This window comes from Ambystoma mexicanum, chromosome 4p (genome assembly GCF_040938575.1).
Source record: "Ambystoma mexicanum isolate Mex_15411 chromosome 4p, UKY_AmexF1_1, whole genome shotgun sequence".
Lineage (NCBI taxonomy): Eukaryota > Metazoa > Chordata > Amphibia > Caudata > Ambystomatidae > Ambystoma > Ambystoma mexicanum.
This window is the reverse complement of record NC_090927.1, coordinates 1,279,431,988-1,279,457,801: the sequence shown is the minus strand read 5'-3', so window position 1 is coordinate 1,279,457,801 and position 25,814 is coordinate 1,279,431,988. Positions and strand designations below refer to the sequence as shown.

The window sequence follows — 25,814 nt, the reverse complement described above, 5'->3', positions numbered from 1 at the left end:
TTTGACGGACTATAAACGTTATCAGTGAAATGTAGTTATCTATATCACACTTCGTACAGTGCGAAGTGTGAAAAGTATGAATTAATTATGACATTGTTTGGCATGTCATGTGACACCTGTCAGAGGCAGTGTTACTTGTAGTAGTGACATGCAGAAGCACGTGTCACTGGCACGTGTCACATGGCATATTCGGCTCCTACCCCTACTGGATTCGCGTCTCAGCATATCCTCTGTAAGGAGAGCCCTGTTATAGCATGAACAGACAGAAGCAGCAGCACGCCGAGCTTAGATTTCTGCCCGTAGATAACTAAAATTACTGAACGAGTGGCCGAGACATCTGTTTTTAGAAATAACCTTCCCGCTTCGTAACCCACTCGTCCAGGCTTCTTAGTTGCTGACTATACTACTGCGGAGCTACCAGCCCTGAGCAGGCTTTTGTTCAATCATTAGAAGAAAAAAAAATACCCGGCTCCCCCACCCCCATAAATATGTAGTCCTCCCCCTGGGGAATATCAAAGAGAAACGTGTCATGCCTTCTGAGCAGACTCAGTTAGCATTGCCCTATTCCTGTTTACGCTTGCTTTATACCTTAGTATCTTCTCTTGGATGATGCGCAGCCACTGGGCAGACTAATTATTTATTGAACGTTTGAGTTGGAATCAGTGCATATGGGCGCTATTTTTGCTGTCTGAAACGAGGAAAGAGGAGCACCTTTTCATTGCCTTGTTTTACGATTTTATTTAGCTTGCCACTCTTCGCCCCCCAACCAGTCACAGGCAAGACACTAAAATTCCTCCCGGGAAATTACCGAAAAGCATGAGAGGAATGCCCCAGAAAGAATCTGTTGAGGTGAGTGATATTTTGTAAATAATGCGTGCATGCTTGCACGAATACAGCCGCGGTAATGCACACAATCGGTGTGAGGCCGGATGAACTCTATCCAGACACTGGATACACGAGTGAAGATTTTGAGACTGAAGACGTAGCTTTATTAAATAAAATAAGAAATGGTGAAATGCTTAGAAAAAACGCTCGGTGGCCTGACCCTTCAAGCTTTCACTTATATAAGGTAAAGACGATACTACATTTCGTGGGAGGAGGAATTCGTGGGGAATGCCTAGCATAACCTACATGAAAAAGAACCCCTCTCCTCTTTTGGCACAACAACAGAGTGAAAGCAATTACCTGGAATAAATAGTGGGCTAAAGACACACTGAAATCAATACCCGGTATACTCTTTAAATTTCCCTCCCCTTCTGTTAGTTCTACATTTGTTTTGGAAGGTTGCTTGTTCTTTTGAATAGGTGAGGGGAGGGGAACTGACACCAGCAAGGGGAATTGCTTCTCTACCATTTCCTACTGAGTCCCTGGATTAGTGTGGTAACATTGCCTAAATCTGTTCCTGGTCCATAGATATTATTGTTTGGAACATGCTTGTCGAAGGCACACATTCACCCGCCCTACATTCCATCTCTCCCTGTTCTCAAGCTGCATAGAATCTTCCATGCGCTTCTGGACTCAATATGTACTGGTAACCCTTGGTGACTCGTTCAGGCCTCTTCATACGCATTCACTCTCCCATCACAACTTACGTTTTTTTGGTTGCTAGCTAGTTGCTTCTGCTCTGTTCTACTCCAATGCTTGCTACTTACTCATGTTTCACTCAAACTTGTGCTCCTTCCACAAATTACTACACCCAACAGCCTAAGGTACTGCGTGGAGTGGTGTGTTAAGCAAGAAGGAAGGTAATCTCATCTTTGAAGGTCCATCTATTCAGCAGACAGTAGAAAGAAAGTGACGAGGGGGACACATTCTATACTACACTCATAGAGGTTTTTCAAATACATTGGCCCTCATTACGAGTGAGCCGTCTGTAAACAATGCTGGTACTCCTGGCTCTGACATTCTTTCTGGACCGGCTCACTCTGAGTTTGCCGGTAGGGGCAGTGAACTACCGGCAGGCCTGACGCTAGCTGCTCAGGCCCCTACCGGCAAAGAATTTCCCCTATTACCGGCACCGTTGCTACCGGTGCCAGTGATAGGGGCAAGCCCACGTAGTGCCGTTGTTGGCACCTGTAATATCTCAGTAACACCAGGATATCGGGTAAAGGTAAGGCAAGTTTGCAAGTAAGTGGGTTACCGGCAAACCCGCAATGAGGGCCATTGAAACCAAAATAAGTAAGTAAATAGAGTTGATTGCACATAATTATAATCTACATTCGAATAATCTTAATTGCAGACTGATGAAGTCCAATGTACAAAAACATTCTTATTACAAATTGTAACCACCCACAGATTCAATTCTTGAACACAGATACAATACTACATGCTGTAACATGAATCTAATGTAATTTAAACACATTGTGACCCCTAAATCAAATATTTTCAAACACACTACAAGCTACAATGCAAAGGGACACAAAGAAGAAGGATGCAACCACCATCATTGATCTAAAATTGCGAATGAGAAACAGAAATAAAGTGAAAATTGCTGAGGGGCAAACCTATCCAATTTAGATGAGTAAATTGAGGCGTGTCAGTCATACTCTTACAACTCTTATAAAAATAGCAAAAAGCACATTGTTTCATTACATTTACGTAAAATAATTATAAATCCAATTGATAAGTCACTCAGGGGAACTATACATAAGTTACAATCTGTAAGAAAGCAATATGAACTCTCTATAATGGGACTTCCCCTAATTGGGGTCCTACTGCTACAAGGAGTCTATTTGTACATATATTTTTCAAAAAGAGTAGATACCCCCACCTCTTCACTTGTGCTAAATGAATACATGCCCTATATTTCTAAATAGAGCTGCACGTCAATGCAGCATGGCGGTCTAATAGTCCTATAATATGGAAGTGTCCAGTACCGTGTACGCATGCGTGACCAGTAATAAGAAGAAAGAAAGTACCAGGCTAATGCAACAAGGTGCTCCATATTCTATGCATGATATACACAAACTAAATGGACAACCTCATAGCAAAGCTCTGGAAAAAAGGTGTATTCCAGTACATATAATGCTGCATACAATTGTGGAAACAAGTGCCACAAAATTTAAAATATCCAAATGTTATAAAAATAATACCGTAACTTATAAGTAAACAGGGGCTCAATGAAATTGTCACTTCTACCTTTCATTCTGGTTACTATATTCCACTGTAGCAGCCAATCAGTACACCAAATGGATTACATACCAATCTTCAGATACAGAACTTGGAAATCTAGGTAAATCCAAAGTTTCCCACTGTTCATGAAGTTATTAAGTGAACTAGTCATGTTTATTATGCAAATAGGTTGGTAATTTACTAGTTGGAAATATGACTAATCCATCTCACTATCGTGAGTGGGGGTTTGTATTCTGTTATAAACACAGAGGCAAGTAGAATGCATTATCTTTTTTATCTACTCAACCAGCAGCAAAGGAAAACGTAAATACTTTACAAAACCTGTATGTGCAGCAATGACAACTTAGCAAAGAAATATGAAATGTAGCCCATCAATGAGGAGGAGCCATGACCTCTGATATGATATGATATGGCATTTGTAACGCGCCTATACACAAGTGTTTCAAGGCGCGACGAGGCAGGGGGCGGGGAACAAGGGGAGACAGACAACGATCCTATTAGGCCAGGTGTCATTCAGATCGCGCAAGTGCAAGGGTAGAGGGGACTGGGAAAGAGTGCAAGGGGAAGGGAGAGGGGGAAAGTGCTGTACATGGTTAGTAGAATACAAGATAAATAATAGGGCCAGCTGGTGGCAAGTGCAAGGAAAAGTGCAGGACATGGTTAGTAGAATACAAGATAAATAATAGGGCCAGCTGGTGGCAAGTGCAAGGCAAGTGCCGGGAGAGGGGGCTGTAGGATACAGAGACAGTCCCGTAGTGCAGGTAGGCAGTTGAGGGAAGAGTGGCAGGGCCAAGGGCAGAGATCGGAGAGTGGCCCGGTAGCAGATTCAGTCCAGGTTCAGTGTTTTTAGCAGGGGAGAGAGGGAGAGAAAGCGGAGGCAAAGAGGAAGGTTTTAAGGTGCTTCCTGAACCGGAGATGGTTCTCCTCAAGTTTCAGGGAGGCAGGAAGGCTGTTCCAGAGGGAGGCCCCAGCTGCGGAGACAGATCTACCCCCAGCTCGTTGCTTGGAGAAGTGGCTGACCTTGAGGTATTTGGAGGTGGATGAGCGAAGAGCTCGAGAAGGAAGATATTTCGGAAGAGAGAGTTGACGGTATTTTGGCCCAAAGCACCAGAAGGCCTTGTGGACAATGCAGAGGGTTTAGAACTTAATCCTCGCAGCCACTGGGAGCCAGTGTAGCGATTTCAGTCCTGGAGAGATACGGTCCTTGGGCTTGAGGCCAAGGATAAGTCTCGCAGTCCTGTTCTGGATAAGTTGCAAAGGGCGGAAAGTAGAGGCAGGAAGATTTAGATAGAGGCTGTTACAGTAGTCCAGCCTCGAGAGAACCATGGCTCTGGAGACAGTGAGCTTCTGGGGGAAGGAGAGGAAGGGAAGGATACCTCTGAGGAGGTGTAGCTGGTAGTGTGACTTCTTAGAGACGTCTCTGCCCATCTAACCAGGATAGGTCCCAACACTTCAAAGCCTGTGTAAATAGTCCCTCTTCCTCTTCTTTAGTGCTCTGAAACAATATTAACATTTTACACTAAAACATGATCAGGAAATCAATACATCTTGTCACCCAGCTCTGCAGAGCTTAAGGATACTCCAAGCTCCTTCCCCATTCTGCAAGTTGTTGGTAACTGGTATGAAACCCAACCAAGGGGAGTAACTGGAACCTATGCATCTAATCATCTATTAGTAACCACTTCAGGGGGGAGCCTTTGGAATCTTTGGATCTATTCACTTATTGGCATCTGAGTGAAGATAAACGTAACACGGTGGGCGACATATAGAAATGACACCACAATCTTTATAAACTCGACCTCAAATCACATTAGGCAAAAATATCAAAACATCAATATCTTGTAATACCTTGGGGATCCCTGAGGGGGAGGAAATAGTCATATGTATTATTCACTAGAGTGGAAACATTGTTTTCATGAATATGCATACCATAATAGCAATTTCTATAACCAGTAGTGGAATCACTACAGATTGTATTGATTATGATAGCTCCTTCTGAAAAACTTGCAGAAAGTCCAATAGATTCTGATTCTGTTATCCTTATGTCAGAAAGAGATAAACATATCTGTGGGTCATAAGGCACAATCAATTATCCAAGCCTTTTGTGGGGAAAAAAGTAATCTCCATGCAACGTATTTGACAAGTGCTCTGTCAACATTGTTTGTGAGGACAAAGTTGTTGAGAAAAATAAGTATATATCCCTGTTGAAATGAAGAGAAACAGAACCACAATAACCTTTATTCTCTAAAGGCATTGGGGAACTCTGTGGGTCTTCTATAAAACGACCGACCGAGTTGTGACCTCCCTTTCTTTGGTAGGGAAAGGTTAACCTTCCTGGTGGTAAAGTAAGAGCTGTAGGCCCCAAAATTGCCCCCAAAATTGCAAGGAAGTGAACATTCCAGAGTTTGCTCATCTGTGATCATCTGTGGGTATTTTAACCAATGGTGGACTGATTGTATCCCTCCCTCGACTTCCAATGGCCAGAATGCATACATTAAATAGGATACTCGGATGGGAAGCCAACCTCGAAGGATGGATGTAAGAGAACCCTGACAAACAGGATACCTGTGAAGGAGTTGCTTATGACAAATGAACTTCCTTAATCTGGATGCCCAGTAGGATTTAGGGTAACACATTACAGAAAAGCTGAATTAAATGCATCCAGACCAAAATAACCTCTTACAAGTGAGGCCTAGACATGACTAGCACTTTCTTTCTTTCCATCTAGGTTGGATGAACTTGAAACCATCTACTAAAACTTGCAACATAAAAGGACAGCTTTGCTAGGACAGAAGTCATCTGGCATGGAACAAACAGAAATTGAAACACACTTTCCTATCTGTGTATTCCCTGGAAGATTTAAGAAATAACATCCATCTCATTGTTAACCCTTGAGAGAAAGAAATATTATTTTCCTTGAAACATAAAAGGGATGAAGCCAGTTAAGTTTGGGGCATATCACCCTGAGGATCAAGAGAAAACTGTGTATTGACCGATGCTTAGCCGCCCCTTTGGACGCTATCTGCATATCTGCTAATTAACATACTTTGCGAGATGAGAATTCCTGACACTCAGTAGTTTCTGTTACGCTTCACCTACCAATGTTAACACTTCCTTATTCCCACAAGTTATCAAGAGACAGAGTTGACAGAGGAACACCATCCTACTGAGAAAAACACCTCCCTATTGCAGTTAATGTAATCTTAGGGATTGGGAACTAAAGCGTATGGAGGTAACTGCAGAGAACAACATTTCTTAGGTGTACAGGGAAAGAGATCTACCCTCTGGAGCAATGTGAAACAACCTTCCTAACACTGTCACCATGTTGAACCAGATAAATATGATCAATAGCCAACCTCGACTGGAAATATGCATTGTGATGTGCTATGGGTTAGGATCACTTTTGTAATTGTAGCTTCTACCTTCCACAACAATTCCACAGGATGAGCAAAGAATTGCCATCAAGAATTGTTTATTTTCGGTATAACCTTAAAACATAGCATGAAAACATCTATTAAATTACTCTGACAGACAATAAAAATCAGCCGTAAAAAGAAACATATGCTTACAGTAGCAAAAGATAAAAGGGTTTCGTGTAATTTTAACTAATCACAAAACAACAAATACATTTTTAACGAACCAAAAAAATAAACCACTTTTTTTTCTTTGTTTTGGAAGTGGGAGGTCCAAGTCCCCCTTTTTTATTCATACTTTTCACCCACCCCCAAAACTACTATTCCAATTCCCAACTACATATAGATAGTTTAAAAAAATGTGTTAATTTCTTTTAGGTGTTTTGGGTTAGTCAAAAATTCAATATGTTGTTTTGTATTCGTTAAAATCACTGCATACCGATAAAAAGCATGTATTAGGTGGAATAAAATACATTTAAACCAACAGGGCATAGCAAATACCTTAAGATATTTTCTGAATGGCATGACAATTGCTTATTAATACTAGTTTTAGTATTTGCCGCTATAAAAGCTGATCTCTTCCTCCAGGTACTACTAATGTAATGAATTAGTACATTTTCTTTGTATGAATCATTACACTTTTTGTAAAAATGTAATGCAGTTTGTCAGTTCTTATGCCTCCCATTACAAAATGCAAATATTCTGTGGCAATGCTGCCAATTACATTCGGGTTCCATATCGCCTGATCTACCCAGAGATTACAGGCTTTAATCAGACGAGCTTTGGGATGTGTACCCATACATTGAGGATTAGACCACAGCTCGGAGAGATGCATTCTAGCCAGCATACCTTTTACATATTTGAGCCAGGGTAAATCCCCTGCTCCAGGGGACTCAAGGAGATGAATTAAAACCAACGAATAGTCCCTAAGAGATGCACTCATTCAGATTTTCACCCAGTACGTTAATATTTTTAATTTTAGTTTAAAAGAAATTCCTCTCAGGCCCAACATTGGAATTGATGGTGCACTGCATGGCAGAGAAAGCAGCCTCTTGACAATTGTCTTCTCTCTAATTTGTATTGGAGTAACATTTTTGTGACCCCACAACTCAGCTCCATAGGTAGTTACTGCAACCACCTGCATATTGTAAACTTCAAGGGTGCTTGATAATATTGTATCCTCAAATTGCCTGGTGAATTTTAGCATTGCTTTGCCCTTATGGCTCAGGATAGTATTGCCCTTCATGATGTGTGGTTTCCACTTAAGGGTCGAGGCAATCCTGACACCTAGTTGATCAAAATAATCCACACCAACCACTTTTTGGCCCTTGAACTAAATGACCAACGTTGATGTTTCCTATATCTTGGAGGGTGACAGATGGGGATCTTTGTTTTAGATGTATTTAATCTCAGCCCCTTATTCTCTATGTATTTGAGAAAAGTTGATGGTTGGAGCTGTAAACACTTTGGCGTTTTAGATAGAAGAATAGCATCGTCGGTATGAAAAAAAGAAATGCAATTTTCTGATCCCTCATATGCGGGGCATCCACTCATAGTTCCATTATTTGAATGATTAAATCATTCATAAACAGTGAGAATAATGGGTGCCAATACGCACCCCTAACAAACTCCATTATTCATGTTTGGGCCCCATATGAGCATTTCATTTTACCCATTCATATTTATTAGAGTGTAATAGGTGTATAGCAGATAAGAGGGAAGTTGGGACAGCTAGTTGCTCCAAAGCATTCCATAACCTAGGAAAGGGCATACTGTCGAACACTGCTTCGAGGTCAACAAAGTCAAGATAAATTGGTTGCTTTTTAAGAGCAACAAATCTATACATTACTAATAGTGAACGGAATGCTTGATCAATTGTTGATACCCCTTTCCTGAATCTGGGCTACAGAGAGGAAAGCACTATATGTTCGGTGCACCAGTTTTCCAGTCTTCTCCCTAAACGTTTGCCGAAAATCTTACCCAGGGAATAGGCCTATAATTGTGGTGCAAATGAGTAGCCCCCTTCTTGTAAATAGGGACTAGAATGGCTCCCTGTCAGCTACTTGGAAGTACACCGGGATACATGATCTTGTTAAAGAACTTTGTAAGATATAGAAACCCACATGTCAGGGTGCTCCTTGAATATATCTACTGGGACAAAGTCAGGTCCTGGGGCTTTACCCGCTTTCTGAAATAGAACCGCTACCTCAACCTCCGAGGATGAGAATGGTATAAGGCTAATATCATAAGAGTCTATTGGTACAGTGTCTTGATTAATAAGCAAGTTGCCTTCTTCTTCCCTTATATAGAGGGAACAAAAATGTGAATACCATTCCCCCGGTTTGATCTCATTATTGTTAAAATGTGCTACACCTTTCTGTGAGTTGTGAACCAACTTCCAAAATGTTTTCTTATTATTTGACTGGGCACCCACAATCAGATCAAGCCAAACATGTTCTGCCTTTTTCTGAGTTATACGTTCTTTATATGCTGCCCTTAGCCTGGCCACAGATTTTCTGTAAGCCTCTTGTTTTGATTTAACTGCCTCGATGAGTGCCTTCTTAGCTGCTGAACACACCACATCATACCAGTTTTTGGTTTGTTTTGGTATGTCCACAATAGGGTTTTAGATACAGTAGAGGTCACTAAAGGTGACCTCTACATTACATTAACCACTCTACATTACATTAACCAACTTGGTAAAAAACTTGATGGGATCTCGAGTTTGTGAAACTTCTGCATAGTAAGTGAATACTGGGAGTAAACCATTGTATAAAACTTGAATTTCATGCTCCCTATTCAGTTTTAACCAACACCTCCAGGATGGTTGCATTGGTTTTAATGAGCCTTCTTCCTTCACTAAATGGGTGCAATAGTAAGCATAAGATGGAATTGTGGTTGCTTTCCACTGTGCTTAGCACCTGAACATTTAAGACCATACACCAATGACTTACGTCTATAAGAATATATGCAATGAAAGAGGACCTCGAGTGAGCTCTGAGGGTTGATTGAGCAGGGCTACCTTCCCAAAATCTCCAATTACAAGCCCTAACCCCCAAAGTGTACATCAGCAAAACCACATGCCCTGCTTGCGGGTAGGTGGTCCGTGGAGGGTTGGCAGAAGTAGAAGGGACAAGCGATATTTCATCATCTTCCAGCATTCAAATATGTTATGTTATGTTTATTGAGTTTATATATCGCTTTACTCCAAAGCACTTTACAGTATAACAACAAGGTACAATAATGAAAGAAGCATATTTACAAACATGAAACAAACCAGTGATACAGTATGTAGAACAATTTACTTAAAATAAGGGGAAGATGGGGGGGATGGGAGAGGAGGTAGGTAAGGAAGGTTTCAATGTCTGATTTGAGGTCCGTGGGAGAGGGAGGAAGGGGGAGGAGGGAAGGGGAAGGGAAGAAAGAGTTCCAATTGCATACTGAAATCCCCAGCAGTTATTAATATATTGTCTGGATTCCTGCGGGCAAGTAAACACTGCCAATAATTTTCCAGTAAATCAATGGTTATATGATCATATCTAAGGTACAGATTGCTAAGAAAATAATTACTATTACATGGGAAGGCAATCCTAAAGGCTTGCATGTCTGGACGCACTAGGTTGACAATAGTGCATCTAGCTTGAAGAGAAAGCTTGACCCAAATAGAAAGCCCCCCCCCCTTACAGCCTACCTCTTTGAAATTTTATATCCGGAATATTTAATATCTTAAAACTTGATTGATGAACTTGAGCCCTTGCCCACTTCTCTTGGAAAGAGATAATTTAATGGTATCCTGTATGTTCTAGGAGAGAAGTGAGATTTTATTTTTGGACTTAATGAGGTCGAAACAGGTTAGATTAAAATTCATTAGTGCCTTGTTGTTAAGCTCATGGGCAGGCAAGGGCGTCTGTTGTCAGTTACGCACAGCACATGTGGACATTTGTTGGACCTGGGGATGAGGGGAACCTAAATGTGGGCATTCTTTCTGCAAAGTCCAAGGGGCAGTCCTGCACTCTAACCAAGAAGATGGGGGCAAAAACAGAGGGTGTTGTCACAGTGGAACTACAGAGCCCCTGGCCGGTAGGCTCCCAAATTCAATTGAGAGTAATTCCTCATCTGCCAGAATAATTTTAATATAGTCCCATGAGGTATCTGGTTTCTCTGGCAATGTTTCTACCTCTAAAATGTTGGATCGTAAAACTGATAGACAACCTTTCTTCTGCTGTAGCCAGTGAAGACACTTGTTCTTGAGTGCATCCCCTTTTTCAAAGGAAGACATATTGATGTGATTCTTATAGCCTCTACCTCGCAGAGCCTTTCCTCCACCACTAGGGGAGTATCCTAGAGCCCCTGCCCTGCAGGAGCTTGTGGTAGGAATAGAGGTAGAGAAAAGCAGATACCTGTCACTATGCATAGGAAGAGAGAGTAGCTAGCAAACACCTCCAGTGGGTAGGTAATCTTATTCATCCACACAGGACTGATTCACTAATGTTGTATATTTGATTGATGGTCCACTTGCTCAAACCTTCCACTAACCGCTTTCTTATCAGAATATGCACCTTATACAATTTGTCAATATACAGTACTTTCGATAGATGCCCCACACTTAATACATGTGCTCTAATGCTTCTGACTTGATTCCCAATAATGTACTGAATGAATGCTCTTACACTCTCCTGTGTAGTTTAATTTGTTTTATTATGATAAATAATAAAGAAACATTGCTACTTTTATTGTAACTATACATAACACACTCAACATGCAAAACATTATAAATAAATATGCAGCTATCACTATCATTGCCTCTATGTCTATTCAAGACCAGTCACCCAGCTCAGAAGCACAATAGCCACTTCAAAAGTAACTGACTACCTCATTAAGTCTCACTACACCATCTCATGAAATGGACTGCCTTCTGTGAAGGGAGCAAGACACCGATGGATTCAATGTTCTAAATAAATAGTTTTATTTACGTAAAAAGGCCTAACTTGCCCTATCTAAGGTGCGATTTCCCTACCTAAAGAAACTAAGGATAGTCTGAGTCAAAGGTTCAACTTAAAAGTCTGTCTGTGTCCAAAACCTATACGTGTCCTCACAACTAAAGCTAAACACTGTGTAGGGATGTCAGCAACAAAAGAAATAGTGTTCCAAATAAAGTTCTGAGCTTCTTCCAGCTCTTGGCTAACTTTCCAGCTCTCCGTCCCCAAGTTCAAAACAGTACAAAAAGGCCTCAGGGTTCCCTTCCCCAAGAAGACAACACAGTTCCAAAACGGCCTTGGGGTCCCTTCCTCAAGACGTCAGCTCTTCAAGCTTTTTAAAATTACAGTTTAATTCTCTTCGTTTTCAAAACCAGTTACAGGTCAACTTTATAAACCTTCAGGCTCTTCAATAGTTTATACAGATTGCTCTCTCATTCACTTCAGCAATCCTATTCTAAAGTGTAGATTTTTTATCCTTGCTTTCCTTGGCTTTTTCCAAGCAGGGTATCCTCAGCCTAGGAGCAGTTGTCAGACTACATGGTCCACCCATCACAGGTCACGCATCCGATAACCTTTGGCACTCTGTTAGCTTTCCATATTCTTTAGGTTTCCTTGCCAACACACGTTTCTCTTTCGCTGCACCTGTCTATGGTTTACATTCACTTTAGATTCTCCTTGGCAGTCTCTTGGCTTTGCAACAATGTGTTCTTCCACACAACTCACTCTGTGGTGCTCACTCTCTTCTACCACCTTGCTCTCACAATATTCACAAGTGCTCATTGTTAAGACGGATTTCTGAACTCTGACCTGGTGGGCAGAGGTTCAGAAGGCGAGCCTAGTTTCTTGGAATAGGGTAACCTTTACAAGCCAGACCAATCAAGGTAGCATTGGCAGAGGTCAAGAGTAGGTCTCAGGAGGGGTGAGGGTGACTGAAAGACCTTGATGAGCACACAGAGTAAAGGACACTTACAAATCACTCCAAGTCAGGTGTATATATATATATTAAAAATACAAATACATTTATTTCAAGGCCTTTGAGATTCAACACACAAATAAATTCACAGTAATACTTCTCAGCCAACACAATCCTATCAATACACATATATACAAAACCAATGGGGTCTAAAGGGTTAATGCACAAAATGGGTCCACAACCTAAAGGGGGAGGAAACGGGCAATGAAAATAGTCTTTAGTCCCTTCTGCATCAAGCCCAATCCTAACTGAAAGGCAGTCCAATCCCTAAGAAGAGTGGAGCCTATTGCTCAAATGTACTTGCAATGCTGGTGCATGGGGTAATGCAGATGGGCAAAACGGGGTCTCTTCCAGGGTCTATAGCAGCCCTGGAAGGTGGGTGTGGTGATGCAGAATAAGTTCCCACTATTCGTAGAGGGTCACCCCAACAGGGCAGAGCAGGTTCCAGAGTTCGGGAATAGTTTGGTAGTTCGCACTAGAAGTGGAAAGGAGAGGGGCCGTCAAGGGCCACTCGTGTGTAAAAATTGTTGTATGCGCTAGGGGCCACCGGTTAGGCTTGCAATCACTCACTGGCCCCCGGTGCACTCCGGACCAAACTTCGGCAGTCGAGTCCACTTTGGTTGCAGGTTCAAATGCGACAATGTCGTGGCTTTGCGGTTTTCAGCGACAAAGATACAGCATTGACTCCCATGGGACAGTGGCGATTCCTTTGCGCCTGGTGGATGGATCAGGCCAGTTCCGCTGTAGTAGGCTTTAGGGCACAGAGGACCACAGCTGCAATTAACTTGCAAAGTTCGTCACCACAGCTGGGCGACACGGTAACCGTGCATACTCCGGTTCGGGCGCACTCGCTTTACTCCAGACCTGGGAACGCCAAGTGTACGAAATTCAATGTGAGATTCCTGTGAACACAGAGCTTGTGATGTACCACGTTTCAAGGGTCTCCTTGAAACGGCGGCGGTGGCAGAGCAAAGGTCCTGCGCAAGCTGGTCAGCCCACTGGTTGGCACAGGGACACTTCCGAAAAGGCTTACTTGCAGGTTTTGATGATGGTGCCGAGAATATTTGGTCCCACTATTCCAATGGGTTGAAGCGTCTTCGCAGACCTTCTAGGATGACCAGATGCAGAGGGGCCCACAGCTGGCTCAGGGTGCCAAACCTTCCAGCGGGTCACCAGAGGTTCCTTGACTCAGTTTCTTAGTTTCAGGATAGTTGGATCCTATCCTTCATTCAGTGAGAACTCCAGAGATCGACATGGTATGGGTGTTTGGAGCCTTCCCTTATCCAAAATCTCCTTCGCGCCAAAACAAAGAGGACCCAGTGGGAGATATGCTCACATACAAGCATAACATACGTGGACCAATCATGGACCACGGTGGTCCCAGGCATTCACAGCACACCAGACTCTCTGGCACCCAGGATGTGTATTGGAACTATACAGTCCAGCCCACATCCTGGGGCGCACACTCAAGGCATGCAGAAGCCCACGAAAGCTTGGCGCTTCGCGGGAAAATGCATTCCAAAATAAGGACTGACCCGGGTTGGCTCAACCTGGGGAAGGTGAAGGGACAAGATGGCCAAAGGAAAGGACAAAGAATCTTGTGGCATGGTCATTTTGGAGCCAGGCCACCTATTTGTGTCGAATGCGATAACTGCGGTTTACCTGGCAGGAAAGGGTTAAAAATACATGAAAAGATAAGCTGTCACCAGCCCTGTCGAAGGCACACCTGCACTTCTCCTAAAAAATCCTTTGAGACTATCTAGGACCTTTAGAAATGACAGGAAGACAGAAGTGCACTGTACTGTAAGGTACCTTGTGCACTTCCAACATGTTGCAGAAAAGTTGCAACACTGACAAGGACTAAGGGAAACCGTCTCCCAGTACTGACTGTCTTTAAGGGCATGTCAGTTTCCCCATAAGAAGTGAGCGAGAAGCCCAGGGAAGTGCAGCAGAAGGCTGTGCTCCTCTGGTAAAGTCAGACTATAGTGTTTAAACAAAGCAAAACGTTGGGGGTTACACGGTTGCACAACTGGAGGGAAAATTACACATCAAATGGAAATCTTTCCTAACACTCATCCCTTTCTTTTCACTTTATTCATAAAAAATCATCAATTGCCTTTAAGTGTTCATCAGTTCAAACCTTGCTTACTTCATAAAAGTTCATTACTTATGTTTCACACTTGTTTTCACCTAATTTGTAAGCTCATCAAAAATACTTGCTTCTCATTCAAGTACATTTACTTTCAATTTGCAGCTAGCTCGATATCCCAAACCCCTTACTTTGGGTTCGTTATTACTTGTTGCACGTTTCAGTTCATTTGGCATAACCATATGCCCAGCTGTAGCCCCAGGAGCGCCCTGGTATGAGTGTTCCTTCTATTTTACTCACAGTTACTCAGCCGCCCTTCCGGGTGTTCTTTCTCTTCTTTCTTCTGGCGTCCTTCAGCTTTACATACACTTTTCAGCAGCCCATCGAGCAGTGCTTGCCTCCTTCGAACCTCGCTGCATGTTGCTGGTAGCTCCGCTTTTCACTCGCGGACACTAGCGGTAGCCTGCAGTACTTGGGAGTCTTCTGTGCCCCACAGCTTCGGTTGTGGGCACAAGGCAAAAGAGACTCTGGCGATCTCGATCCTGTCACGGCCCACTCGGGACTCAGCGTCATGGTATCTCCTCTGAAATATCCGGCGTCCTTTACTCCTGGCAGGATCCTCCTCAGCAGCTCCCTCCTGGGCAGGATTCTTCCCCTCTCAGGCCAGTTCCGATCTGGCCGGTCTCTCCCAGCCCAGTTTCTCTCCTGCCGGTTTCTTCCTGCTTGCTTGTGGTTCCACCTTTTATGCACCTGGGACCTGTTAACAGGTTGCAGGTGCAAGTCCTTAATTTCAATTGCCTGACCACAATTACTTCTATTCTCTGGATATGCCTGACCCTCACAATAGTCTTCAAGTCTCTTCCTCGTCCCAGTACCAGAGTGGTGTAAATGAATGTAGTGTGTACAACTCCTAGTCGCCTCTTCCTCGTCCCAGTACTAGAGTGGTGTGACTGAGTGGAAGTAAGGGGAAATGACTGACAGTAACCTATGAAGGTAGGGGGAGGGTGGGGTTTATTCTTATAAGGGAAAGGGGGATACAATGTCTCACGCAAAGACATCCTCTCACCACTCCCAAAGGTCCCTCCACCCAGGTGATCTTCCCTCGCCTCTCCACCCCCAGGGTCTGGATCCAAGAGCGATGGGTCTCCCCTGGCCAACTGAGAAGAGGATCCAAGGGTAGCACACGTGAGGATGCCCTTAGGTTCCTCACACTTCCCAACCCCTCTCTTCTTTCCCAATGTGATATTAAAAATCCCTCAAACTCCCTTCTGTCCTCAGATGGTGGGGAGATGAGATCTGGAGGCTGGATGCCTGGAGCCTGGATGGGGGTTGTGTTCTGTACAATCCAGTGAAACATATATAAAATTAAACTGGAAAAACAACCTATCATGGTCTCTGTACAAAAAGCAACAAAAATTGTAAAAATGTCTTAAAGTTAGTGTCAATTAGAATTGACCATACATGCGAACAACAGTTAGTTATGAATAAAATATGTTCATAGGTGGTGAGCTGATTGCCATAGTTAAGAATGCTTCTCTATGCAACTCAGTCCAAGATAGTAGTTCTGCTCAAAATGAAAAGTCAAATAACTTTATTTGGCCATCAGGCCATCAAAGTGCATCCTATCACAATATTATACGTAGTGTACATAATGCAACATACTAAAAGAAAGAAGGAACATGAAAAAAGAAAAGCAGACAGCAAGAGTATAAGGAAATCAGTGGCAGGAAGCCCACTAGTTGGGTGAGCCCTTAAATTATAGTTGTGGCCCAATTTGAAGTACCAAGGAATCCCTGGCCCTGCCACATTAATCCCCACCAAACCTCCTACCCAAGGCAATAAGATGTGCACTAGTTAGGGGAGTGGTGAATGGAATAGGCCCAAGTGGGGCAAAAAGACCAGAGTGGGGGAACGGTCTAATAGAGATCCCGCTCTGGACCATCCGGCCCACCAACCCACTACTTCCCAGGACACAGTTGGCCACACTCCAGTCCCAGAATTCCAGTTTTACAGTGCCATAGGGATTCTTGCCCTCGCTACAGCAGCCCACCATGGCTTCCCTGGACACAAAAGCACAGCCTCTAACAAAATGTAACCAGTGTAAACATTTGTTTAAGAGGGCGTCCCTTGGTTCTTTCTTGTTCCCCGCCAATGTGGGTACCCTGTGAAGATATACTGTAGCACTTCAGGGCCTCCCCTGGTCACAGCACTTAAACATGCTCCCTCTGTACCGTAAGATGTGTGCGCTAATCTCCTCCTCCATGCTGGCACATTGGGTACCCATAGTACTTGAGTCGCTGGCCTCCAGTAGGGTGGATGGTAACTTGAGTTTGGGGGCCTTACTAAGGTCCCTGGTCTCTGTATCCAGATCACAGGGGGCATTGATTGAATGGAGTCTCACAGGGTCCAGGGTGTGATGGACAGTGTTCGCTTCTGGAGTTACGGAACTCGGATTATCACGTTCTATAGGGCATTCTGCAGGTAGATTATTAAGCCCCTTGGCAGCAAGTGAGTTGTTGGGGAACACCCCCTGAGGGCCCCCTCCTCCCCTTCCCTGGACCTCTATCATGACAGGTAAGAGTTTTCTAATTGCACTTGGTTACAGTTACACCCCCGGACTGTGCAAACATCCTAAGCGGGTAAATCAGTGGTGGTATCAATGCAATGGATGGTTGTGAGACTCAGGGATTTAGCGGCCCTGAAAGGAGTTAGTTGGAGAAAGGAGCTGGCCCCTGAATGCATTATCGCAAAGTTCTCACTCCATGCCCTACAAGAGGAGCTAGAAGGGAGTTTGTCTTCGAATGCGCCACAGGTCGCTGTGTCAACTGGGACCAGAAAATATGGTACAGAGGAGGGCATGGGATGGACTGTATGAGAGCCAGGAACCAGCAGAGAATCTGGAGCTGGTCTGGTGGTCACAGGGATAAACTTGAATGGCAGGGTGCATTTAGTGGGGCCAGCCAAGGTTGCGTCCTCCAAAAGCAAAATAAAAAGTCGTTTTAAATCTTAGAAGTCCAAAAATGCATTTTCAGAGGCTTCCAAATCCAAGCAAAAAAAGGAGGAATGACCACTCTCCTTAGGTTTGCATTGAAAGAATGGTTCCAGTCTGCTCTTTGGGTTCTGCAGCCAGCCCTTCTGCCACCAGTCTTACGCTGTCCAGCTCCACAAACAGCTCTCCCAATGCCTTATCAGACGGCAGCTTTTTATAGCATCAGGGAATTGTTTATCCAAGCCATCTCCTCCCTAATGGTATCACACCAAAGGCACCCAGCTGAATTATCATAAGGACTCAAGGCCAACAGCATCAAGCAAACAGCAAAATGGTCAAGCTGTTTGAAAGCTGCGTGCTCAATCAGTTTGGCGATGAAACGTGTATTGGAGATAGGTCGTAGTTTTGGGGAATAAGAGGGTTAAGCATCTTTTTTTGAGAATGGGTTTGATGTAGGATGTTTTTTGGGCTTTTGGGAAGGTTCCTGAAGTGAGTGGTTAAGGATTGCGCGAGCGACGTTGCCTGCACAGGTGGTGCTTATTATTTTCTTGAGCAATGTTGGTGGGCATGGGTCTTCCAGGGAGCTTGATGGGCGGCTGCCCGCTAACAGTGAGAGGAATTCTTGGTGTGTGATGGGAGAGAAAGAGTCGAAAGAAGTTTGAGATTGGGGTGTAGTTGGGTTGGTCACTGTGAGCGGGTGGGCGGTGGTGGTAGGATTTTTAATTTAGTGATGATGGCGTTGTGTCTTTCGCTGCCGGCGTTGTAAAAATGGAGCGAGAGGGTGTCGTATGAGGCTTGGGAGCTTGGGATGGTCAGGCGAGAACATGGCGCTGATTTGAATTCTGCTATGATTTTATGTAGTTCCTAACTTGGATTGCAGGTATTTTGGATTCGGTTAACATATGATTTCTTGCTTTTTTTGACTTCTGATCTGTAGCTTCTGGTTGTCCTTGCTAGGGCATTTTTGTTTTTGGCTGTAGGGTCGGCTCTCCAGGCCCGTTCCAGGCGGTGCTTGAGAGTTTTGAGGGGTTTGAGATTGGCGGAGAACCAGCTCAGCGATGGTCGACATCTCTTAGAGGAAAGTTTTGACGGAGTGAGGGGTCTGAGGGCATTGGAAAGCCAGAGGTCGAAGGAGTCAATTGCTGGTGGTCCTTCCACTAGGAAGTGTGAGTTGAGTGAGTTGCAGAGTGAGAGTTCAAGATCTGGGGTGATTACCACTGTGTTCCATAATGGGGAAAATGGAGGGGGTAGTTTGTTAGGGTCGTGTTGGGTGTTGGCCGCTGGGCAGGGAATTGAGCGGTATGGTGAAACAGAGTGCTGAGTGATCAGACCATGACAGTGGGCGTGGGGGTTCAGTGGATATGTTTGAGGAGCTGAATATTGCATCGAGGGTGTGGCCTCTCCTTTGGGTGGGAGTGGATGTGTGATTTTTCAGATTGAGTGGGTCTAGAATGTCTGTAAGTGACCTGGTCATAGGGTTTGATGGTGAGTCATACCATATGTTGAAATCTCCTAGGGTAGTGAGAGTTGGGTGTTGGATGAGATTTGCGGCCAGCGCTTCGCCAAATGTGTCTTCAAAGTTTTTGTTATAGCCAGGAGGTCTTTAGATGAGAAGGAAACTGTGAGTTGGATGGTGCGAGTTGGAGTTTTATCAGGAGGGATTCCTAGTCAGTGGTGCAGGTGGAGGTGTCAATGGTTAATAGCTTACGTTGGTCTTTGTGTAGTATTACAAAGCCACCTCCCCTATGAGATCTGTTAGGAACTGTGAGAGTATAGCCAGGTGGGAAGGACTTGTGCGCGAGAAGTTTTTAATCAACTGAGAACCAGGTCTCAGTAATGAAGAGGATGTCTGGGTTTTCTTCTGTGATGAGGTCGTAGATGTGGAGTTTGTTTTTGGTGACAGACCTGGCGTTGATGAGGGTGCAGGATATTAGGAGGGACGCCTTTGTGGGTGGAGGGTGGTTGGGGTTTGTGGGGAGAGCAGGGTCTGTCGTAGGGAGAGGCAGTGAAGGCAGGAAAGGAGGGGTGGAGGAGGAGTGAGTGGACGAGGGCTTAGTTTGAGTTGGTGGACGGGTGAAAGAAGGGAAGAGAGCTAGGACTGGGTAGGGTGCGGGTGGTGAGGTTTTGATCCTGTAATGTGGTGGTGGTGGTTTCGAGCTGTGTCGGAGAGTGGGAGATGCTACGTGGGGCATTAGGCGTCTGCAGTCTCCCCTTGCATTATGTGCAGTCATGGGGGTGTGGGAGGGAGTGGGTGGTTCTCTGGTGAGTGGGGTGTTGGCTAGAGCTTCTCTTGCTGCGCTAAGTGAGGTGAAGTAGAAGGTGGGAGTGGTCTGTAGATGGATGGGTGGAATGTTAGTGGGCTGCGTCAGGGCGTTCTGAGGGAAGGAGCTATCTGACCGTTCTCTCCATCTTGCTGCTCTTAATTGTGCAGAGCGGGATCTGCAAGTAGGGGAGAGAGTGACAATCTGAAGCGGGGGCTAAGATTGGGGCGGGGGAAAAAGGGGCAGTGAGGGGCGCCAGTTGAGTGTGCGCTGTGGAAGGGGGGTGAGTTGTGTGGTAGAGGGGGTAAGGCGCGACTGCGGTGGCTCTCAGTGGGGCCAGGGTTGTGCCAGGGAGCTGCATAGGTGTAGCCAGTGAATGACATGGTACCTTGATGATTATGTAACGGATTTGAGGACTATATTTCAGGGTACAGGTTTAGTGCAGGGTAGAACAGAACTACCATTGTGACCCAACAATGCAATTTGTGTACAAGACTAGGCACAGTGACCTAACAATGTAGTTTGTGTACCAGATTAGACAAAGCGACCTAACAATGCAGTTTGTTTACAGGTCTGGGCACAGCTGGATTTGAGCATCCTGTATACTGGGCGAGTGGCCTACACCTAATAATGCGAGTTGTGTACAAGACTAAACAAAGCAACCTAACAATGCTGTTTGTGTATACGGCTAAACACAGCTAGATTTGGGAATCCTGTATAGTGCGAGAGAGGCCTACACCTAGCGATGCAGTTTGTGTAGAAGACTAAATCTAGCTAGATTTGATAATCCTGTAAAGTGGGAAAGATTCCTACACCTATCAATGCAAGTTGTGTACAAGACTAAACACTGTGACCTAACAATGCAGTTTGCATACAGGACTAAACACAGCTGGATTTCAAAATCCTGTAAAGTGGTAGAGATGCCTACACCTATCAATGCAAGTTGTGTACAAGACTAAACACAGTGACATAACAATGCAGTTTGTGTACAAGACTAAACACAGCTGGATCTGAAATCCTGTATAGTGGGATAGAGGCCTACACCTAACAATGCAGTTTGTATACAGGACTAAACACAGCTGGATTTGAAAATCCTGTAAAGTGGGAGAGATGCCTACACCCATCAATGCAAGTTGTGTACAAGACTAAACACAGTGACCTAACGATGCAGTTTGTGTACAAGACTAAACACAGCTGGATCTGAAATCCTGTATAGTGGGAGAGAGGCCTACACCTAACAATGCAGTTTGTGTACAGGACTAAACACAGCTGGATTTGAAAATCCTGTATAGTGGGAAAGAGGCCCTCACCCAACAATGCAGTTTGTGTACAAGACTGAACACAGCTGGATTTGAAAATCCTGTATAGTGGGAGAGAGGCCCACACCCAACAAAGCAAGTTGTGTACAGGACTAAACAGAGCGGCCCAGCAATGTAAGTTGTGTACAAGACCAAGCAGAGCGATCTAACAATGCAGTTTGTGTACAAGACTAAACACAGCTATATTGTAGAATCCTGTAAAGTAGGAGAGAGGCCTACACCTATCAATGCAAGTTGTGTACAAGACTAAACACAGTGACCTAACAATGCAGTTTGTGTACAAGACTAAACATAGCTGGATCTGAAATCCTGTATAGAGGGAGAGAGACCTACACCTAACAATGCAGTTTGTGTCCAGGACTAAACACAACTGGATTTGAAAATCCTGAATAGTGGGAGAGAGGCCTAACCTAACAATGCAGTTTGTGTACAAGACTAAACATAGCTGGATCTGAAATCCTGTATAGAGGGAGAGAGACCTAGACCTAACAATGCAGTTTGTGTCCAGGACTAAACACAACTGGATTTGAAAATCCTGAATAGTGGGAGAGAGACCTACACCTAACAATGCAGTTTGTGTACAAGACTAAACGCAGCTATATTGGATAATCCTGTATAGTGGGAGAGAGGCCTACACCTAACAATGCAGTTTTTGTACAAGGCTCAACACAAAGACTAACAGAGCGCCCTAAGAATGCAAGTTAAGTATAACTTCCCACCTAGGCTGGTCCAACCGTGCCAGTTGCTGCTAGTCGATGGCTAGCCGCTGGCTTCCCCTGCTGACACCGGCCGACACGATGTGGAGCCGCCTCAGTTGGAGCCACCATTTGCCTCAGTGCCCTTAGCTGCAGGGGGCTGATGGGCAGGGGCTACCCTGGCCTGGTGTGTAATCAATTCTGGCCTGCCCAATCAGGCTTTGGGTTGGAGTGTGAGGCGGGTGGAGGGCGGGAGAGGGAGAGGGAGAGAAAGGTGCCGGGGACTGCGCACTGCACGGTTTGGGGGGGGAATCAAACAGTGGCCCAAAACTTAACAAGCTGGCCCGGGAGGGTCACAGGCCATGCACTCACCTGCAAACGCTCCGGATGGTGGAAAGAGCATGCAGGGGGCGCTGGTGAGATACACGAGGAAGCACAAAAGGCACTGCCCAATCAGCTCCGGGGGCGGGGCGGGAGGCGGGAGGAGGGAGGGAGAGGGAGAGAAAGGTGCCGGGGACTGCGAGAGGCGCGGGCCGCGGGGGGAATCAAACCGTGGCCCACAACTTAACAAGCTGGCCCGGGAGGGTCACAGGCCAAGGCACTCACGTGCAAACGCTCCGAATGGTGGAAAGGAATGTGAGGAATTGGACCATGGAACTACACTATGAGCTGCAAAAGGAAAGGTGAATAGGGTTTAACAGCAGTACATAATGCAGACAGCTGTCTTTTAATGACCATATACAGCCCTGGAAACAAAGGAAGGTAGGGCGGGGGCAGAGGGGGAAAATGAAGGGGGACTCTATTCACTCTTGGAATAGCAGATAATGCCAACTTCAGACTATTTCAAAGTTATTTGAGGGAGAGGAGAAAGAAGGAGCATACAAGTTAAAGAAGGAAGTGAAGAGGGGGTGGGAGGTTTGGAATAGAAAACCGGGGTGAACGTGAAAAGAAATTGGGAGGGTTAAAACTTAAAGCCTTTGAGGAAGGGGCATAACGTTGTAGGCACAGAACTAGAAAAAGTCAAGTGCAAGCTCCTACTGTTCAGTTCCCAAGCCAATCTAGAAACCCTCTCCCCCCTCTCTAGCTGGAGAGGTTTTCACCCTCATATGAATAGAAGCTGCACATCTATTCCAAACTAGCCAATTAAGTCAAAGCATGCCCCGCCCAACGACAACATGCAATAGGGCTAAGTTCTAACGATGGTAAGGGTTGGAGAAGTACCTTAATGAGAGGCAAGGGGATTTCACTGATGGAGGAACCATCCATGAACTTCTTCAGGTCCTGATGGAGGAACTCAAAGACAAGGTAGAGCTTGTTCTCTGTGTGAATGACATCTAGTAACTTGACAATGTTCGGGTGGTTCAGTTCCTTCAGATGGGAGGTCTCCCGTATGGCGGTGCTGGGAACGCCTTCAATAGACAGTGTAGGGACTTGAGTCATAAAAACAGTGTAATGTTTTATATAAGTTTCTGTTAGCCCGGGAGGGTCAGAGGGATAATACTCGCCTTTGTGTGTTTTTAATAGAATTTAACTCCCACTCAAGATAGTGAAGGGGATTAGTCATTCTATGTTAAGACCAGAGGCTTCCTTTTATGCAACTTTATAACTAGCTTACAAGATCTTAAGCCACTCCTAATAATGTGCCTGCAACCTCTGCAATACTAGACCATATTCACTCCATCAAGGAAATGTCAGAAACATTTTACATCGTAGCCCACCCAATCTGAAATAAATGCTGAAGGATGCACTGACAGGAATATTAATATATAAATGTGACAGAGGATCCCTCACAAGATTTAGATTGGAAGCCCACATGGAGGTGAAAGAAACGTCAATACACCCAAGTATACTTGTAAGTCTGCTGTATCAGTCTAGGGATGCCAAATGGAAGGGGTCCAAACCACCACTGATATTGCTGATGAAAAATCTGCATAAAGCTTAAAACACATATTTTGTCTTGGTGCTAGCGCAAGGTTAAGACAAAGTTCCTATGGCATTTCAGAAAATGATTTTCTCAATAACTTTCAAATGCTTGTATGAAAAAATCAGAACTTATTCAAGTGTAATATTTTTGAGTCAGCCACCAGTGCATGCAAAATGTGCGATTTCACCCCACCAACAGCTTCATAGTTTAAAAAATGTTTACGATTTCCCTAATTGTTTGCAGGCGCCTAGATTTTAGCTGGTATTGTCCACTGAAAAAAATGTGTAAAACGACTTGAGATATTACCAATTGAAAATGTATCTATATATAAAACATGTGCAATGACAACCAAGTTTTTCACAAAAAAATATATGAAATAAGTTAAAAATACACAACCAACCATATGCTCAGCAACAACACCACCCATACGCACAGCAGCTATAACCACACCCAGCATACAACCCCCCCACTTCGTACACATTACAAAAATACACTCCAGCAAGGAAATACATAATTCAAGCTACAATATGCAGCCAACACTGACCATACACAACATATAAACTAAATTCCAAAGCATATACATAACAATATTCACTGAATCAAAGAAATACATAATAAATTAACAAAAACCATAAACATGCTGTGTAAACAAACAAAAGTAAAGCAGGTAAGTAATACAATATATTACAGAGCCATTCAATAATATTGACTAAAAAAAAACGATTGCCCTCATTACTCAAATGTACTCCATCAACTCTAAAACTACTTATATTTTGACTTTTTATATTACAGTGAAAAATATAATGTAGGACATGTTGAACTGCAAATCTATATGACCACCTGTTTACATTAATGTAAGCACAAATTAATTTTCAATGATTCACACTTCAAAGCATCCAAGTACGACGTGCTGTCAAGCATGAAAATACAATTTTGGTTCCTGAAATAATCCTGATAGCCGGACAAAGTAATTTTTCATTTCAAAATATAATTCCGTTCCTCTTTGGATTGACAAATTGTTCCACCCAGCATGGATGAAAATTACATCTGGGATTTTGCAACTGTCATGATATAGAACAAGTTTCTCCATAATGTTGTTCAATTTTCCACCACGATAGCTGTGCCATTCTATATTTAAATTTGCAAATCGTGAAACAACTGCCAGCGAACTCCAGCCAAAAAAACACAGGAGTCAGGAAGTATGAACACCCAATCAATCAAACAATCAAAGACACTATTGCGGCATGTGGCCATAAAAGCAGAAAACATTAAAAGCATACATACATTAAAAGCCCCGCACATATCAAGTAAAAAATATATATGAAATGGCCAGACATCAATGTCTGTTCATATGTGAAGTAAAATAGGCCTTAAGAGCTCAGTAGATCAGGGAGCTTAAGCTTTGCTTTTCTTCTTTCGGCAGGCCCTTAAAAGGTAATCTGTGACTGCTTGATTGATGATTAACAACCTTTTTCCCTAGATTTAAAGAAAAAATAAAGTGCTTTCAATTACCAAACATGTGGAAAAATGCATAGACACACACATACACAATTACAAATAAGTAAAGTAAGCAAAACAAAATGTTCCAAAAGAACACATTTACAAGTGCATCTGTAATGAAAAATATGGGCATGAAAATGTACACACGACATGAAAACATAAACTACAATTATTTTCATATTTAAGGAATACAAACACTGTTGACAGGCGCTCCAAAAGAAAATTTCTTTATTTGTCTTTGTGTTCTCCACAGTATAATAACATCATTAGCTGAACGTTTTAAACAATATTGATGGCCCCCAACACGTGTTTCCACCATTTTTCATCAATGGTTCATCAGGAGGTATAATGATATAAATATTTGAATTTCTGCAAAAATAAAGTGAACAAAAAAAGACTCTTCATTTCTCTGATCCTCTAATATGAGCTGCGACAAAAAACATGTGTTTAATGCGCTAAATAACATTTAAAGAAATAAGGTGTTACACATTAGAAATCTGCTTGTTGCCATTGCCTCAATAGTAGTAAATAGCTTGAAGT

At 43.7% G+C, this 25,814-nt stretch overlaps 1 protein-coding gene across 3 annotated transcripts in view; it reads left to right on the top strand.

Moving 5' to 3' along the window:
* The first annotated feature begins 243 nt into the window (after positions 1-243).
* Positions 244-25,814, top strand: part of LOC138453802 (zinc finger protein 777-like) — a 499,705-nt gene continuing 474,134 nt past the window's right edge. Inside the window, exon 1 of one of the 3 annotated variants that reach the window (XM_069606974.1) lies at positions 244-849. In XM_069606974.1, coding sequence (XP_069463075.1) covers positions 817-849 — 33 coding nt within the window. In that variant the 5' untranslated portion in view covers positions 244-816. The remainder of the gene's footprint in view (positions 850-25,814) is intronic. The other 2 variants (XM_069606973.1, XM_069606972.1) reach the window with 2 other exon arrangements.